The sequence below is a fragment of the Morone saxatilis genome, unplaced genomic scaffold (assembly GCF_004916995.1).
Source record: "Morone saxatilis isolate NCDOM2014 unplaced genomic scaffold, NCSU_SB_2.0 Contig22, whole genome shotgun sequence".
In the NCBI taxonomy this organism is placed as follows: domain Eukaryota; kingdom Metazoa; phylum Chordata; class Actinopteri; family Moronidae; genus Morone; species Morone saxatilis.
The window spans coordinates 4,838,249-4,856,687 of NW_023339785.1; the positions used below are offsets into that span (position 1 = coordinate 4,838,249).

The 18,439-nt window shown below is 41.5% G+C and overlaps 1 protein-coding gene across 1 annotated transcript in view; it reads right to left on the reverse strand.

Annotated features, from left to right (window-relative positions):
- Nucleotides 1–5,944: 5,944 nt before the first annotated feature.
- spata5 (spermatogenesis associated 5) overlaps nt 5,945–18,439 on the reverse strand; it is a gene marked incomplete at its 3' end in the record, with an annotated part of 89,868 nt that continues 77,373 nt past the window's right edge. The window contains 1 exon segment of the mRNA XM_035669584.1: nt 5,945–6,109. Coding sequence (XP_035525477.1) covers nt 5,945–6,109 — 165 coding nt within the window.

Sequence of the window (18,439 nt, forward strand, 5' to 3'; positions counted from 1 at the left end):
AGTTTGAAACCTGCAGAATCATGGATGAGACAAGTAAATATACACATTTGCAATATCTTAATTACATAAAAAAAAAAAAATTGTGACTAAATGAGTATGTGTTTCTACTTTACTCTAATTTTTACAGGAAAACATTCTCAGCCCTATAGCAAGTTCACAATGAATTCTGTTTATGTTGAAATAAAAAAAATGCATTGAAACCTGAGAGGGCTTCAGCTTTTCAGCAAAGCTACAAACAAGGCCTGGAACCGACTCAGTGCATGTGACAGGGTGCAATAAATCCTCCAGGTCTTTTTCTTGTCAGGGCTTGATCATAAACAGAAAAAAAAGAGAGAAGTGGAGTAGCATCACACCTTCCTCGGGAGTGAGTAAAACCCTTCTACTTCTTCTTCTTGGAGACAACACTACGATTAAAGTATCAAATGTTGCTTCTGTTCAGAAAGTGATGGCAGAGGTGAGGAAAGAGAGCCGGCAGCAATTTTCTGGGCCGAGTGTGAGTTAAAGGTGTGTGTCATTGTCTGTGTGTGTGTGTGTGTTGTCTGTGAAGGGTTTAGTAGGAAGGTGAGGGTTGGGAAACCAGATGTCACTCCAGGCAGATAGGAAGACAGGTGATTTTAACAAGCTTCTAGCTCTGGGCTGACAACAACTGCGTCCTCCTGCATGACCCCCCACACCCACCCACCTCCTACTCCTCTCGACCCTGCCTCCCAAACAGGTCTGAAATCCCAGGAATGTAATTAAAGGCAAAGCTTCAGATAGTCAGCCTGCCAAGACCGAGGAATGAACATGCTCAGTGCGCCCATTGGTCCGATCGCCTCTACAACGACGTGCACGCCATCCGCAAACACTTGAGTAATCGTCCACCTCATTGAGTATTCATAGGGAGAGAAAAGACAAAGTAACACTAAGAAATTTTACCAAATTTGATCCCTGGTTCAAGAGGATAAATCTGGGCGGGAAAGGTTGGGCTTCAGCTAGAGCTCTTGCTTCAATTGTTTTCATGTCAGTGGCCAACAGTGAGAGAGGTTCTACTGGGTAACTTCCAGATGTCAATGTGTGAATGAAGGAGCAGGATGTTAAATGTGTTCATGCTCAACAATTTTACCCTTAATCAAGAAGGGTAAAGAAAACCTTTCGTATAAAATACACCTTAAATTACCTGAAATATACAATATCTATCTGAAATATGCAATGCAATGAACAAGCACACAATGTAATGCAATGAAATGCAATACCTTCCTGAAACATTCAGGTTCAGAAAGTATTTGTTGCAGGGCTATTATATTGGATTGCATTACACAGTAGGCCTACAGGTGCACTAGTTATAGGTCACATTATCTTTAGATTACTTTATGTACACTCTATAACATAGTGCCACATGGACGTCTATTTAATGCCAGAAAATTACATGACAGGATTAATGTTAAAAAGTGAGAAGTAAACATTGTCCAATCATACACAATACTGCTGGTGTTGTGCGATTTGACAATTACATTGTAAAGGACCCGAGATGCATGGACTAAAGCAATTGGGTCACATCAACAGACACACTTTTTTTCCCCAGGCGCGCTTGCACATTGCAGCTATGTCACTGCAGACCCACGAGCTGCCGTGTGTTAACAATGAGAAATCTGCAGTGGCCTTTAGGCTGGTATTACAACAGATACTAAGAATTTAGTATGTTATTATAGGCAGGGTGGCAGGTTTGCGACCAAAGGAAACATTTGGCTTCAATCTCAACAACGTGTCGAAATTTTCATTCTGCCTTGTTCGCTGCCACCGACACCTGCAACATGTCAACAATGTCAAGTGACTAGTTGCAGGCCATGAGGCAAACAGGCCATGGTAACAACAAATACAAAAAGAATTCAGGATAGAAAATTTTAGATATAAAGGATATTGCTAGAGTGGATTATATAAGTGAGCATGCACAATCTGAACTAAGCAAGTTGTTTATAAGAAAGTAATCAACAACCAGAACACTGTTAAAGCTCCATGATGACACCAACTGCAGTTGACAGAAGATCTGTCACACAACTGTAAAGCCTCTACACGAGCAGCCGACACACAGAGAGACATGAGAATGCAATGCAAGCAAGTGAGAACATGAGAGGGGGAGATGGAGAAAGTCGGTGACAGTGTGTATGAGATGAGAGTTGAAACTGGACTCTGCACAGTGGCCTCCGGCTTCAATAAGCATCTCGCTGTTGATTTACTGCCCTCCCCCCCACCCCCACCCCTTTTATCCAGTTTGCTCCCTGGCTTGACGCACGGCTAACCGATGCTCGTCAGCTGTGGCTCACCCAGCTGCCTGCTGCATTACCAGTTAGCATGCCAAGTTAAATATAATGGCTCAGCGCTCTGTCACACAGAGATGGAGAGGTCCAGCTACTCTTGATGTCCACACCAAGGCAATACCACTCATTCCTCTGTTATATAAGCTTTTAACTTTGCCAGAGGGTGTGTGGTACATTAGCTTGCTATGATACTGACACAATGTAAAAACGGTATATATTTCTAATTTGCAAATATATTGCATAATACAGTATGGTTGATATTTACTGTATGTAGTCTTCATTTGTTATTTTATTCAACTAACAAAGTTTGAGATTATCAGAATTGCTTTTTGTGTTTTACAGATATAACCATCTTCCTGTAAGTGATGTTCTCGTCTTCATATCTATGTCATACAGACGTTTTGTTGTTAAGATTTATTTGTTTTATAGATTTACATATACATAGGTAGGCCTATTGTTTATTTTTCAAAATAGCATCTGGAAATGACTCTTTGTTCATTTAAGAAATGGGTGAAAATCACATTAAAAAGCGCAAACACAAAAATCTGTGTGAAAACTGGATTTCAACAAGCATATTTAGAGCACAAACACTTTGCAGTTTAACATTTTGTTATTATATCTTAGTCAGAGGAACATAATCAGCAGCTGACTTATCTGATTGCTTTTCCCTCTTATTTACCAGAAACGTTTTCTGAGTGGTCAGCCTGGCAAGAGGATCTCATTTACTGTGAACTGTAGTGATCGGTCTCTTCCTGCTGCAGGAAAAACAAACACTTTTGGATTAGTAGGGGGATGTGATCTAGATAAAATAATATTCTTTTTAAAAATTCTGGATGGTTTTTCAGTAAAAAATAGCTTAAAACGAATTAAAATGATGAGCCTTTTAACTTGATAATGATATATTACTCATTACAGTGAAATGGTGTAAATACAGGTGCCTTGATGTTAAAACTTCAAACTTCCAGTATGCCGAGCGAGTCCAGTCAAGATGGGACTAATCAACAGTCACAGTCAGTGGCTTCGGACATTTACTTGTTTATTTACTTGTTGATTTGCTGCATTTGTCTCTTGGTGCTCTTTTCTTGTAAACACAGCATTATCTTTAGTACTGTGTTGCTCTGTTATCTGTATCCTGTTTTCTCTCAAACTTCCCCTCAGTGATCACGGGAGTTTAAGGTTTCATCTAATCTAATTTGATCTATAGCGCTGGTATGTAAAATATAATACGTACACAGGTGAGACCCGGCTTTTTTTTCCACCTATGAACTCTTATCGGCTTGACTGTGGCATGCCTTTGAATTTTTGTGGGGTTTTGAGAACTCAGTGGCAAGTGACTACAAACCTCCATTCCACAGATGAGACAGTATACCAGAAACCCCGATGTCAAACACAACACCTGATAGCGGGGGATAGGTTTCTTACTGCATACCTCCACCAGGTGTACGCCTGCTTTAGGCTGCTTTTTGGGTGGGGGATGCCGAGTCAGGAATCAGGTAGAGAGCGTGTACTTATAGATAACCTCAGACTGCCCTCGAGATGATCATGTCAAAAGAAAGGACAGAAACACCTCAACACCTCCCCATCCAGATCAGACTTGATTTTAGAACCGATAAGCATTTTTCTAGGCTTGCCGAAAGAAAGGTGTGAGTGTGTACATGCATGTGTGTTTAGAAATGTTAAAGCACTTGACAACCTGGAATAAAATCTTGAGCTTGATCCTCCAGAAGATTAAATATTTGTCACTTGAAGGGAACCTTAATTTTGTGTTGATTCTGGCGGCCCCTGTGGACAGAAGTGGTGGTGTTTTCAGCACCTCGTTTTAACCGATTTCAAGGGAGAATCTGACTGAATCCGACCTGGTTGTACATTTGACGTGCAAGGCTGCTCCTTAAGTAGCAGTGCATCATGTTGCTGCCAGTGTTTATGTATGTTCTGGTGTGATTATCCTTCGGTCTTTAGATGAGGTTTGACTACCCTTGGGTCTCTTTTGAATTGGACCTTTCTTTGAAAATACATTTATGCAATTCGGGTTCAGGTAGGGTTCGAATGGGTCTGTTTTGGAATGGGTCAGACCTCTACTTCAAATCTAATGAAAAGAGTACAGACAGAAATTAAATAAACTACCAAAATGGCTCTAACTTCAGTGGATAGTGTGTTCATGAAAGCGTAGCGCATAGCTTTATATTAAGAAGCTGATTAAGAAAATATTGTCAAGATTAAAACACTTGCCTCTTGCACTGTCTCAGGCAGTGAAATGAAAGAACTCGTCACAGATTCTTCTGTTCTCACAAACATGTCACACAGTAAGCATGACTGGGACAACAATGAAATCTGTGTTTTCACAGCCTGCCAAGGCATGCTAGTGTCTGAATCCTTTAAAAACGGTTGTTTTCTGAGCCTGTCAGAAGACCAGCATGAAATTTCTATCATGTCCGTGACCCTTAAAGTCTAAATATACAGCGGGGATTTACATTCAAGGCAAAATATATACTGTAAAACTTCTGGGAATGTTTTTTTTTCTGTCAAATGGTATATAAACTATGACTCATGTTGAAGGTAAAAGACAAACATGATTTATCTGACAAAGAACAAGACAAAGATACAGAGAACCTCAAAACCTTTATATTATGCACCATAATGCAGTAAAGAATAAACAGCTCCAATCCTCCCAAACTTAATTTTGTTAAAAGGTGATGTACCCTTTTTTAAACTGGATTATTTTTCTTATGGTTTCTTAGTTATTTGTGTCCTGGAGAACGGTAGCACTTTCTCTGCTCGAGACAATGCGAATCACATGGCAGACGAATGCAGAGAGACAAAACTGTCACACAAAGAAGTGTTTGTACGATTACTCCCAGTCTGCTGCGAGATCACGAGGGCGCTCTGTGACACAGTACAGACACGGCACAGACATCATGGAAAAGCACCGTAACATTTCACTGCAGGGGAGGCTACAGTCGCAATCTCTCATGCGGGGGTCAGCAGTAGCCAAAAGGTATAAATGTAGGCTTCTGAATGCAAGATTGGCAGTTTGAATCCTTGGGCCGGGCACCATTTGCATTGGATTATTAAACTTGCTAAAAAATGAATTATTTCAACAGTCAGATTAAATCTTTATACTTTACTAAACAAAAATAACACTGCAAATTTTTTGAAAAAACGATTAAGAAGAGAATAAGAAAAACAACATTTGACTGAAGAAAATGCTTATGTTCACTTCATGAGTCACACGTACTAGTTTATTGGTTTGTAGATATGGCCTAATTTGTATGAGTTGTAGTTTCAAGAGACCTTTTGCTTGTTCCGGTGCAAAAGAAAATGTTGGTACTCAATGCTAATGTGGACGTGATGACAGAATAGGCTGAGCTATTCATTGTGGACGTCAAACTGCAGCAGTGAGTGAAAATCAAATGTTGAATGAAGATCTTAGCTCTTCAACAGCCTGTATAGAATTTATGATCCACACTATTTCTCATAAAGAAGTGGCACAGTCATCTTTAATTTCATAAATCTCGTTCTGGTGACAAGTATATTTCATATTACAGAAAGAAGAGGGCTTTTATATTTTATACTTCTGTGGCGGTCACTACTGGTTCATGTCGCTTTTCTTTTTCTGAATTAAATTAACCAAAGAAAGCGTAACTCACCTCTGCTCCGGAATATTTGTTGGTCCGAGTCACAAGATCATCAAGAGACACATTTTGGGCCACGGGCATGTTGCGGAACTGGAGAGAAAATATCTCACGTCTGGTTGGAGCATCTGGAAGAGGCACAAAGACGATTCGGTCAAGTCGACCTGGACGCATCAGAGCCTGTGAGACGGAAAAAAGACAGTCAGCCTCTGGTTTACTATCATATTTCACAGATTGGCACACGCATGTATGAAGTTAAAGCTTACACATCAATAATGAGCATCAATCAAATCCTATTTGGCTTGCTCAGGGTAACACATGTTAAATTCAAGTTCTTTCAACCTTTCAAACCTTTTCCAGAACATCTTTTGTACATGATTACTTTGGCATCGCAAAAATACTGTCAGGACGCTATGTCTCTGACCTTTGACCTCCTAACTGCTTGCTTGTTGGGGCGGAGATGTAGGAACTTAAGCTTTCTCTACTACTGCACTGACTGTACACCTCTTTAAACAAGACCATGAACCAAATGCCTAAAATGCAAACTGTGAAATGTAAGTTTTCCACTTCTAGCAGTCAGCGTGAAGACAATGTTGACGTTATCTGATAAAGCCTCCACTTCCTACAGATCACATCTCTGTGACCCCAAAACAGTCCTTGAGTACCCAAAGCTGCCGCTGTCTCGCTTGTCAGACGTCATTAAGTGGCAGGCGCCTCTCAAACACAGACAGGCAGACGGACAAATATGGCCTGTCTCCATTGGCTCTCCTCAGCCAGGCCGTGACAATCTGTGGTATGGTATGGTTTTGTTTGGTTTGGGTTGTGTATCCATTTAACCTGCCAGCTAGCCAACAAACAGTGGGATTTGTAAATAACAAAATGCATTTTACTCGCTGTGAATTAGCATTTAATTTCAGCGCTGGAATGAAGAATCAACAGAAAAACAAACATCAACTGGAACTGACAGTTTCATTGTTGTTCTTCTCCCAAGACTCAGTGAGGCCCGGTTGTAAAGACAGCGGAGCCCCTGGCTTTGGGCCAGACAGGCCACAGCAGGGCTAAACCCTGGCCAGCGGAGACGAGGCAGGAGACACACACAGACGCAAGCCATGCAGGAGGTCATGTCAGGAGTGATCAGTGAAGGTTGGAGGGACCAGACCAGCAGCCTTTGAACTCTTGTGTACATAGTCATCACACTGCTATTCCTGCTTCCCTGCATGCACCGCAGATCTCCCAAGGCTGACAGCCTCCTTGTTTCTTTTATATACATGGACTGTGAAACTGACATTCATAGACATTTGCAAAATGTCAACCTGTTGGCTCAATGGGTAAAACAGGACAATCTGCATAGGTTAAGATTTTTTTTGTGAAGGGTGGCATTAACAAAAGTACCAAAGAAATGCTGAAATGACAATTCTGAATTTTTTTATAAATAAAAAGTTAATTAATCAATAAAATGGCTGGCTGAAAATGCGAATATTTTCTGCTTTTTCTTATACCTAGATAAAGTGAATCTCTTTGGGTTCTGGACTGTTGATTAGACAAAACAAGCCATTTAAAGATGTCAACTTTGGCTCTTGGAAATTGTGATGGTTATTCTTAAGGTTTTCGGAGATTTAATAAACATAATTTTTAATTGATTAGTCAGAAATGTACTTGACAGTTGAAACAATAGTGAAAATGAGAAATGAAATGACATGAAAAGGACTTTGAGGGGAGACTGCTTTTTTAACTAGTTTTAAAGGTCATGAATTAACTTTAAACATCAACTTTAAGCCAACACAATTCCATGACAACTCTCTTAAAGATCATGTGATATAATCAAAAACAGCTACTAAATGGACCTTGATGTGAGATATTTCAGTCACCTGCTGTTTCCATGGTTGAGAATTAACATTGTGAGTTACAGCCCTTATACTCAAGGTAATACGACAGAAACCATCAAATGATCTTTGCCATGTTACCGTTTAAGTCCATCTGCTTGCAAAGTGTGCTGGATGCAATTTTAAGAGTTTTGCTTTACGGTTTCAATTCCCCTCTGGATAACCAATTCCCCTTTACTGGGGCGATGGACAGTTTTCCTGCCTTTTATCTGCTGCTTTTTTTGTGTTCCTGTGTATGTGTATGAACCATGAGGGGATGGAAACTGGAGACAAACATTAGTAGCTACCCTTAGGTAACCACAACAGAGCCATGGCTGACAAAGGAGCAATGGATCATGAGAGGAAATGTTCTTGTTTTTCAGGTCTCTGGATTCTTCCACTCGTTTGATGAGAGGGTCTGGCTGTGGATGATGAACCATCAGCATTAAAACGGATCGAGCGGAATAACGTCACTAGGATTCAAAGCGGAGAAAGTGTGGCTGTTGGAGAGACATGCTGAGAAATGGATGGATAGCAGGTTTGAGGTCTGCAGCATTAAATTAAAGTCATAAGGGCTTGAGACTTGGGGAACTTGATAAGATGCGTCTGGGAAAACAACTATAAAACAACACATGTGAGAGTTAGTTTGATGTCACGCTTCTTCCCACAGGTTAGTGAGGATGGTAGGTTTGTGTTTGTGCAGACGGTTAGAAGGGTGCAGTGGGGATTGCAGTCTGTGGTTGTTTGTCACAGCAGGTCTAGCCAGTCGCGGCAGCGCATTGCACTATGCAGAGGACGTGCCAGGGACACTTCCTGAGTTACTCTCCCTGGAAGTATCTGGCGGCTGCATGCCAACACAAACCTGCTGACCCCCGGCTAAATAACTCACACAGACTGACACTCCCATGCACACTGACAAACACATGCACAAACACAAGCATGCACATAAGCGCACAATTCCGGCTCTTCAGCTTGGTCTTTTTAAATTCCGGATCCATTTTTGTAGGGCAAAGACGCCGCCTGCTACTTTATCAGCCGTTAATTCTCTCTGCACAAATAATGGAGAAGTGCCTGTGGCTTCCAGGCGCTCAGGCTCCAAGGGTTCCTAGGCGCTCCCAAAAAGCAGAGCCGACCCTCAGCTTTGAGACTGCTAAACTCATCTGACTGCCCTGGAGGGAAAGAAAGGCTTTTTTTCCCTTTCCTCTCAGCAAGAGCAGGGGGCCCATCCATCACTTAACAAGATACACTTCCTGTTCTCAAGGATCCGGGGGTGGGGGTAGGAAGAGGAGGAGGAGGAGGGAACGGGGGGGACCCCGAGAGACAAATACTTGGCTTGGCATGTTGGGCAAGCGTTGACGGGCTCTTTTCGTAACGGCATCATTCCACCTGAAGTCTTGGCTCGACTGGCAGAAGGCAAGAGAAGAGGGAGGGAGGGCAGGGAGAGGAGAGGACAAAAACAGGCAGACCAAGGGACCCAGACAAGCCACTTGAAAGGACTACAGGACCAAAACCCTACAAACAAACACTGATAAGTGGCGTGGGAGAAAGAAAACCACCATCAAAAAACGCAGTTGCATAAATTTTGTTTTTCTATCACGAGACTGCATGACGGATAGCATCCACCTTGTTGCACCACTGACATGATAGGCATCATTACACATGAGCCATTAGTAATTAGAAACACCCCTAGGTAAGAAATACCAACTACCTTTAAGTCAACACTGAAGCATTTATACACCACTAAATCTGGGCGAGTGTGAACTGTGGATTACCCTGCAGAGGAAAATCGAGCACATTGCGATGGGGAGAAAGTTTTCTAAAAAACAAGTGGGGCCTACGCTGGATCAGTCAAGCTGATCAAAACACACAAAGAGAGAAAACAGAGAGACAGAGGAGAGAGAGAAAAAAAAACTCATCCGCTCTCTCTCCCTCGCCAAGTTTCACCGCCGATAACAACAGTAATCATTCCAGGCATTGCAATCCTCCTCAAGAAGTGATTACCCCCTAATGACAGACGACTTCCTATCTGCGAAGGCCGGTACCTCTCCCTAACCAGTGGGGAATGTTGAGAATCTTCTCCTTGGAGCGTTGTTGCTAAGCACATTCTTGGCCGGCTTCAATCTGACCTGCTCTGAGCTACGTCTACAAACTGTTTACATACGGACGCCCCCGCAATTCAGGTGTCTTATTCTTAGATGGAGGTTTAGACACGCTGCAGCTAAATCAAGATCAGATCTGCTTTGTTGCTCACACTCCCTTCAGATCAAATGAAAAATGAGAGGAAACACTGGGTCCATGATCCTGAACATGATGATTAAGTTCTTCCCTGCACATCTGGTGAAATCTCTCTTTTCTTTTAAAAACGTTTGGTGTTTTTTCCAGCGTGCAGGATGATAGCAGGCTGTCTGGCTGAATAAGTGGCTTGCCTGAGGAGACATCAGTTGACTTTGTTCCCTGCCCGAAGGCATTTGCTGTATGTGGTTTTCTAACCTGTCAGTCCGCAATCCTCAGAGGCCTTGGTGAGTCATAGTGACTCGGAGATGGGCCACCCTGGATTTATGCAGAACAAAAAAAGCAGAGAGCGTGATGGGAACCAAAAGCTCACAGAAAGGTCACAGAGGTATACTTCTGGAGTTCAAATTTGGGAAATGAATACAGTGTACTGACTGAATGCCAGCAAATGTTGGCTATCATCAAGTTAAAAACAACATTTTAGGTACTTTAGTTATTCTGTCAACTGCAACAGCTGTCTGCTTTGCTTTTAAATCAGTGAAAGTGGTAAGATTTGTGATGTGGCAGCCAATGAATGACATGGTTGTGCCCCGATGGATTTCACATTCTCTTTTGGGAGAAGCTCAATTTTAAAGACAGAAGTCTTAAATTACGTAACTTTTCTGCCGTAAAATAACAGCTTCACTATCAGTTTGATGGTACCTTTAAAACAGGGTGAATGGTGTCTGCAATTCCCACTCTGCGCTCTGTACGCCTGTTCTTGCACTATGTAACTTTGTTCTCCGAGTCGAAAGAAGTGCGAAATGCTTTATAGCGTCAGACACCACCAACTATGACACTGCTTTTGGTTAAACTGGATCATGTTTTATGGATGTAACTCTTTTCTGGTTTGCCTTCTGATGTCCAACTCTCAGTGATTTACAGAGTTTCCTGATGGACAGTAAAGTAACTACTGCAAAATGTAGCTGCTGTTAGCTTAGCCGCACTGTCTGGGACTGGGTGCTAAGAGCACCCGGGGGAGTGTTGGTGTTTACACTGGCAGCACAGGAGCTTTGGGCCGTGGCAGGAGGAAGTTTTTCAGGCATGGGACTAGGGGAGGAAGCTGACGAAGAGCAGCGCTGGCATTGTGCCAAAACTGGAGGCGGGTGAGCAGGCGTTATGCCAGAACCAGAGCTGGGTAAGAAGGCTATCTAACCGAGTTCTGCAAGTTCTTTGGACACAGCTAATGGCATAGGACTGAAGAGGACGACAGAGGAAGCTAAGAAGAGAAAAGGAGAGAGAAGCCACCGGAGAAGAGTAAATGTGGACAGGCTTTTAGTCGTTGGTGAGGGCTTTGTAAAATAAAAGGCTGTGAGACGGATAGCAGGCTGGCCTTGCTGTTGAACTATTGAGTTATATTAGCTGGCTTGCTGTGTCTTGTGTTGTTGCACTTGCTTCATGTAAAGTTGTGTTAGAAAAGTTGTCAACTTTTTTTTTTATCATAAGCATAATGCATGCGTACAGCTGTCTATATTTACCTCAGTAATGGCAACTGGGGTCGCCAAATCGCCCAAATACCAAATCTTACATATTGTTGGTTCGATATACTTGAATCCAGAACCAGGTTAGTTTCTTCCGTGGCTTGGGAGGGAATTTTCTTAGATGAGAATCCTTCTGAACCTTAAATCAATTGTGCAACATGCATTCATCTATGTCACTACTGTGAAATGTGCTACTTAAATATTTTGGTGCTTGGGTGTATGCAGCAGAACTTGCAAATGAGGCACACTCATACTGTTTTACCAGTGTTTTATGCCCAAATATGAAGATCGGGCACCCATGACCTGGAGTTATTGCAATGATGAATGAAATTTAATATGAGTGGATTTTTCATTAGTGACACGTACTGTTATTCGACTTCTGGTACATGAAGCTTTTGGCTTTCACATTTGGGCTGAACTCCAGGAGACTTTTGGAGGCAAACCCTTTTTTACCACATTTTGAGGTGAACCAGAATTGGATTTGGTAAACAGCACACAGATTCATCAGAATATTTCACACTACAAGTGTGACCAGTGTGACTACAACCAGTCTCTTAGAAAAAAAATGGTGTGTGAAAAACACCCTAGAGCTTCATCCTCTGCTGTATTTCAGAGTACAAAACAGGCTCTCAACCCTGTTCTGTTTTTCAGTTCTTTCAAATCCCACATATATTGACTTCCAGCTAAAACAGATTTATGCTATCTACTGAAGAGTTTTGCACACCACATCTTTCTAAAAAGATGACATAATTTTGGATGAGGCCACGCTGTGTTCAGAGGGACACTGGACCTGCTTTATGTCAGTCCTGATTTTGATGTGGGAGAGGATCACAGGAGGAACGGAGTGGGGAGAAAGAGAGAGTAAATCAGAGAGAGAGGGGAGGGGACAGCAGACCGGAGAGGGATGAGAATGACAGGGGGAGAGAGCGAGCAAGCAACGGAGGGAGAGAGAGAAAAAGAAAAAGAGAAAGAGAGAGAGAGAGAGAGAGAGAGAGAAAGAGAAAAGAGAGAGAGAGAGAGAGAGAGAGAGAGAGAGAGCAAGAGAGAAGAGTTGGCAACCAGTCAAAAACATGAGAGGCTTTCACTCTGGATTTTGCCCTTGAGTCAAACTTGCATCCGGCAGGCGAGGCCACCGTGTCCAAGAACCAAATAACTCTGGCGCTGTTAACTCCCTACTGTCCCACATGCTCATAGACAGGAGGAAGTTAGGATTTGTAGTTTGAAAATGAGGTGTAAACCATTTGAACAGGTGACATTTGTTCTTAGAAAATGGCTATCTTGGCATGGCAGAGTAACCCATATTGGGGGGAAAAAGAATAGTTTAGCAAATTCGTAAAAATGCAGTGCAACAGCACTTTCAACTAAAACAAATACATATAATTTTGAAGGAACATCTTCAAACTTAAAAGCTTTTTTATACTTACTAAAATACTGCTTTTTTATACAGCAACATGGATGGCTGATTTTCAGCAACCCATTAAATTCTATAGGAATGCCTATATGAGCAGATAATAGTGGTTTATTACAGCTTGCTTTTTTATTTTAGGTAATTGCATTGTCCTCATCTCAAGTAATCTGGAAACATGGTGATTCCACAACAACAAAACCTAACAGGGCAAATACAAGTTTTAAACAAACCCCTTGACAGATGATCTAAAACAGTGTATTTGCATGTAAAACTAAAAGTGATAATCCCTCAATGCTCAAAGAAATGAATAAACTGTCTATAAATTGTGTTGGATGTTTAAGAAAGAGTTTTAATATGTGGCTTTCCTGCAATGATCTATTGACTGCTTTGGCCCTGGAACACTTCTTTTTAGCTTTTACTGATAGAAAGTATTACCAAAATAAGATCTAACCTGTATTAAACCAGAAATATTCTTTTCTCCTCATACAAACAGTGTGGTGTTTGTTTTCGTCCTACAGAGTCATGGAATTTTTATTTTTTAGCATGTGTGGCCCCAGCAGGAGTTAGACTCTAAACCTGGTAAGACCACAGAGGTGTGTGTGTATGTCAGAGGGTGTGTATACATGGTGTTGTTGAGCATAGGGTCATTACAGAATTACATGTCACACCTCTTTTACCTTTTATGGTGTGTGTGTGTGTGTGTGTGTGTTTGAAGGTCACAATCATATGGAGACCAGGTGAAAAGGCTGAGATGAGGGGAGGGAAGGGGAGAAGAAGTAGCAGCAGCTGTGTTGCTCTCCTTTTGGGTATAGGGTGGAGGGTGAGATGGAGGAGCCCTGCCCTGGGGGCCGCTATAAAGTCAAAACAAGCCTGACTGGTTGGCCCTTACACCTCCAGGAAAATAAAAATGGCCACTGCAGTCTTATTTGGAATAGGTGAGCAGAGTATGTGTATGTGTGGAAAGGGTCAACCACCAGAAAGTAAAAAAAAAAAAAAGAAAAGGTGAAGAAAAGCAGAGGAAATTAGACCGAGGCCATGTTGAAATGTCGACTCATTGGAGCCCAAAATAAAAAAGCAGTAAAGCGGCTGCCATAAAATACATGTATGTTTGCTTTACAAAGAGGCGTTTCCTGTGAGCTGTCCACAGTTCGCAGTTTAATTCGACGGGGCCTTGCGTTCGATGTAAACTCGCCAGGTCTGGTTTCCATAATCCGCCCAGGAGCCTGTGGGCAACCTCCAAACTTCCCGGTCAAGTCGTTGCCTCAGACAAAGTGTCAAAAACAACCGGTGGCTGCTATTTTTTCTCCTACAGTTATTCTGATCCTTTTTTCATTTGTTCAGCACTTAAATTCTTCTGGTATGTATGTGTGTGTACGTAGAAGGGTGTGAGTTGGGGATGAAGGGCCTCTGAAGGGCACAGTTCAGTGACAACAGGCAAAGCTAGTCGGTGGTTGTGTGTCTGAGGACTTTACAGGAAAAGAAATATGACTTCTTACAAATTATCTTTTTGATGACACCAGCAATGTCACAAGATCTGATATTGAGTGAGCATATAGGGCTCGATTAATCAAGGAATCAGTTAGTCTATAAAACATCAGAAAACTATGGAATAAGTCCATTAAGAGTTCAGGGAGTCCCAGGCCGCATCTTCAAATGTATTATTTTATCCGAGCAGCAGTCTAAAACTCAAAGATATTCAGTTTACAATAATGTAAGACAAAGAAAAGACACAAATCCTTGCATTTCAGAGGCTGGATCCTGATCATCAAAATAGTTGCCAATAATTATCTGTTGGTGGATCGATTATTTATTGTCGCTTGTGTTAAAATTCCAGTTCATTCTGTTAATACTGAAGCCAAAATATGACTTTAAATTTGCCCCTGCATACAGTAGAACCAAGAATGGAAACAAACGTGGTTCTGTTCACCTCCAAAATGATGGCAGTTCCTCCTTTATTACAGATTGATTCCTCCTTCATATTTTTAGCATCCAATTGCTATAACATTTTAATTTAATCTTAGTAAAGAGCCCTGGAGAACACTTTGTCTGTATAGACAGCTGGCTATCAGCTTCTTCATAAGCACAGGTTTCAGTGCTAATCAGTTCAATCGCTCTTGTATTATCACTATTATCCTGTGCTTCCTATTACTGTACAGTGTCTTAGTACACCTTGTGGACAGTAAATATTGTCTGCTTCAACAAGTGATCACCATGGTGACCAAGAGAGGTTAAATTCTTGGCTGTGGACAGTGACATGCTTACTATAGCCCCTACCTAGATACATGCATGTAAAAAATCAAATGCATGCATGCACACAGTCTATGTTGACAGCGCACACACACTAACCTTCCATCCCCTTCCCACACACACCCACAGACACTGAGCCCCCACTTCCCCCCAGAGACAGACTGCAGGTGCCAGGCCCACCTCAGGGTCCCTGCCGGGCTCTCGTTAGGCCTGGTGCCATTCAGGCGTCTCCTAACACGCAACCCTGAGTGCTTTGTGTTTCTCTGACAGCCCTTGTCGTCCTCTTCATGTAGTGGTGGAAAAAAAAAGGAAAGAAAAGAGGAGGACTTCAGGGATTATAGCTTTGAAGAATCTGACATAGCCATAAAGCTGAGGTTTTCCTTGCACATAGGGCAGTTTTAAGGGACTATATCAGTGTTTTTGCACATTTTTGCCAATTTACAAATCACTCTATGATAACATTACTGCTGTTTATTTACCAAGGATCATACCTGTATTTTATTTAATTTTTCAGCCATGGGATTTCATACGTTTTCATATGATCATAAAATCCACTTGTAGAGGCTTAAAAAAAATGTGTTAAGAAATTGCATCGGAATGAGGACAATGTCTACAATATTTGCGTCACTTATGTTAACAGTGCAGACTTTTCTAATCAGATACGGTGTTTGACTGTGATAAATGGCCTCGAGCAAGTCTCTGCAGATTCACTTGTATAATGTGGTAAAATGAATGGAAACTAACAACTGTCTGGTAAAACACAAACAGACGTGAAAATAGTGATTTAGTGAAGTAGTTATGTAGTGAAGTGATGTGATTTGCAGTAGAGGGGCAAAAATCTGCAAAAGCACTCAAAGTCTTTCAACTTTGCAAACTTGTAAAAGATCCATCAACCAGTTTTCATTTTTCAATGCACTGGAATTAACCAAGGCTCAGACATTTTCATCAGTTAGCTGGTCAGGAGACATGGGCTAAAATAAGATAAGCCAGCAATAAAATCAAGACTGATACAGTTCTTCACCCAACCAGTTTTTGAATGTGTTCACAGGGATTCACCTGTGTTTTTGCTATTTAAAGGACCAGCGTGTAGGATTTAGTGGTATTTAGTGGTGAAATTGCAGATTGCAACCTTCCAAGTGTGTAGGAGAAACCACGTTGGCTGTGAAACTCGCAAAAAATGTTTTGTCTGTTTTGGGTTACTGTAGAAACATGGTGGTTCAACATGGTGGACTCCATACAAGAGGACTTGCCCACTCTATAGATAAAAACGGCTCATTCTCAGGTAACAAAAACACAATGATTCTTATTTTCAGGTGGTTATTTACAAATGAAAACATACCTATGAATATTATATTCCATTTCAGACAAATCCTCCTAAACATTACACACAGGACCTTTAAGAGACATTTGTCCTGCCTCTGTCATTATTAATGTGTTTACTAGTTATGTATCGTTTCAGAATAGGGTTAAAGATAAAGGAAAGGTCCAATATTATCTCAAAATTGTAAAAATAAATCATGGCATGTCTATATCAAACTCCTTTCAAAATTGTATTGACTAACTGACTAACCTTTGTTAACTGTCTGCAATAACTGTACACCATACAATTCTTAAAATGATGTGAAATATTTCCTATTTTGCATCACATATTCTGAATTGTATGTGTAGTCTTCAGATTAGTTCATGTCCAGTTTCTGCCTCTCTTGATTGCAGCAGGGTACCAGTATGGCACTTAGAGCAAAATCATCACCAGCATTGCCAGCCTCACCATCACCACCACTATCAGATGTACTGTTATCACCAACTCCATCATGCCTATGGCCATCATCATCATCATCATCATCACAAGGCCCTGCTCAATGTCGCTGGATGCCACAAAGAACCTGTTTGCAACTCCTCCCTGTGCTTATACACAAAGACTTTAAATTAAGGAATGTGTGCAACACACACGCAGTCTAACAAACACACACAAACACACAAACACACACACACAGAGACTTGAACGCTCACATATGCTGCCACTCACACATACTTACCAAAGAGACAAACATAAACAGGCACGTTGCTGAGTGACAGAGCCAACTCGGCCGGATCAGTTTCCACTTCCGTGAAATCTAAACATTAGCTTGTTTACCTTCATCCTGAGCTGAGACTGGGCCGTGGTGAAAGGGTGGAGTGTGTGTCTCTACATGTAGTTGTGTGTGTGTGTGCAGAGAGACAGAAAATATGGGACGTTAATAGAGACAATACCCTAAGCTGGAGTAAGACAGGACAGATGCTCTGTCTCTTACCTGCCTTATTTCATCATGATGTCAGCCATTACACCTTTCACACAGCTCTCACCAACAATTGGCTACAATTTTTATAATCAATTAGTCGTGTGCCGCAATTTTGAGTTTCTGTTGTTTGGGGCTGTCTTAGCACAAATCTGTAGACATTTTCAATATCTCTTTAACCTTTTGGCCTTGACCTTTTTAGTCCTTGGGCACATGGGACTAAAATGGTAGAAAATGCCCTAGAATAAGCAGTAATAATGGTGGGATTTGTATTATTTTCAGTACGTCTGTTTGCTTCTATTTTTGAACCTCAGACCTTGTTTTTTTAAATAAACTTCTACGTCTTAAAATACTTATAAGGAAGTACCTGTCTCTCTTCTCTCTCTCTCTCTCTCTCTCTCTCTCTCACTCTACACCACACACACACACACACAACACGCACACATACTAAATACAGTGTTTTGGCACCAAATGGGTTAAAAAACTGTTGAACATTTGCTGGGTTCTACTTCTTTAAATGTTGGAATGAGGATTGCTGCTTTTTCCTTTTATCTTTTAATTTTTAGTTATCTTTTGGACATTTTGTCAAATATTTAATATCCACCAAATAAATAAAAGGTCAGTAAAAATGTTACACGAAATAAATGTGCACCCGGTTAGCTCCAGTCGTAGAGCTGGTGACCCCATGTACAGAGTTCGACTTCGAATGCCGGACCTGCTGGGCCTTTTGCTGCGTGGTCATCCCCTCTCTCTCTGTCCCCCTTTCCTGTCTGCAAAAATAAAAGGCAATAAAAGCCAAAAAAAAGAAAGTAAAAGTGAAGTTTACACACTACGCAATGAATTACAGCTGTTGTCGGGACAATAAAACAGACATACAGTCCAATTAAGGACCAATCTTAAAGCGTTTCCCCCCCAATTACACCTGTCACAGCTAAGCACCAACTTGTCATCTTTCCACTCTAATG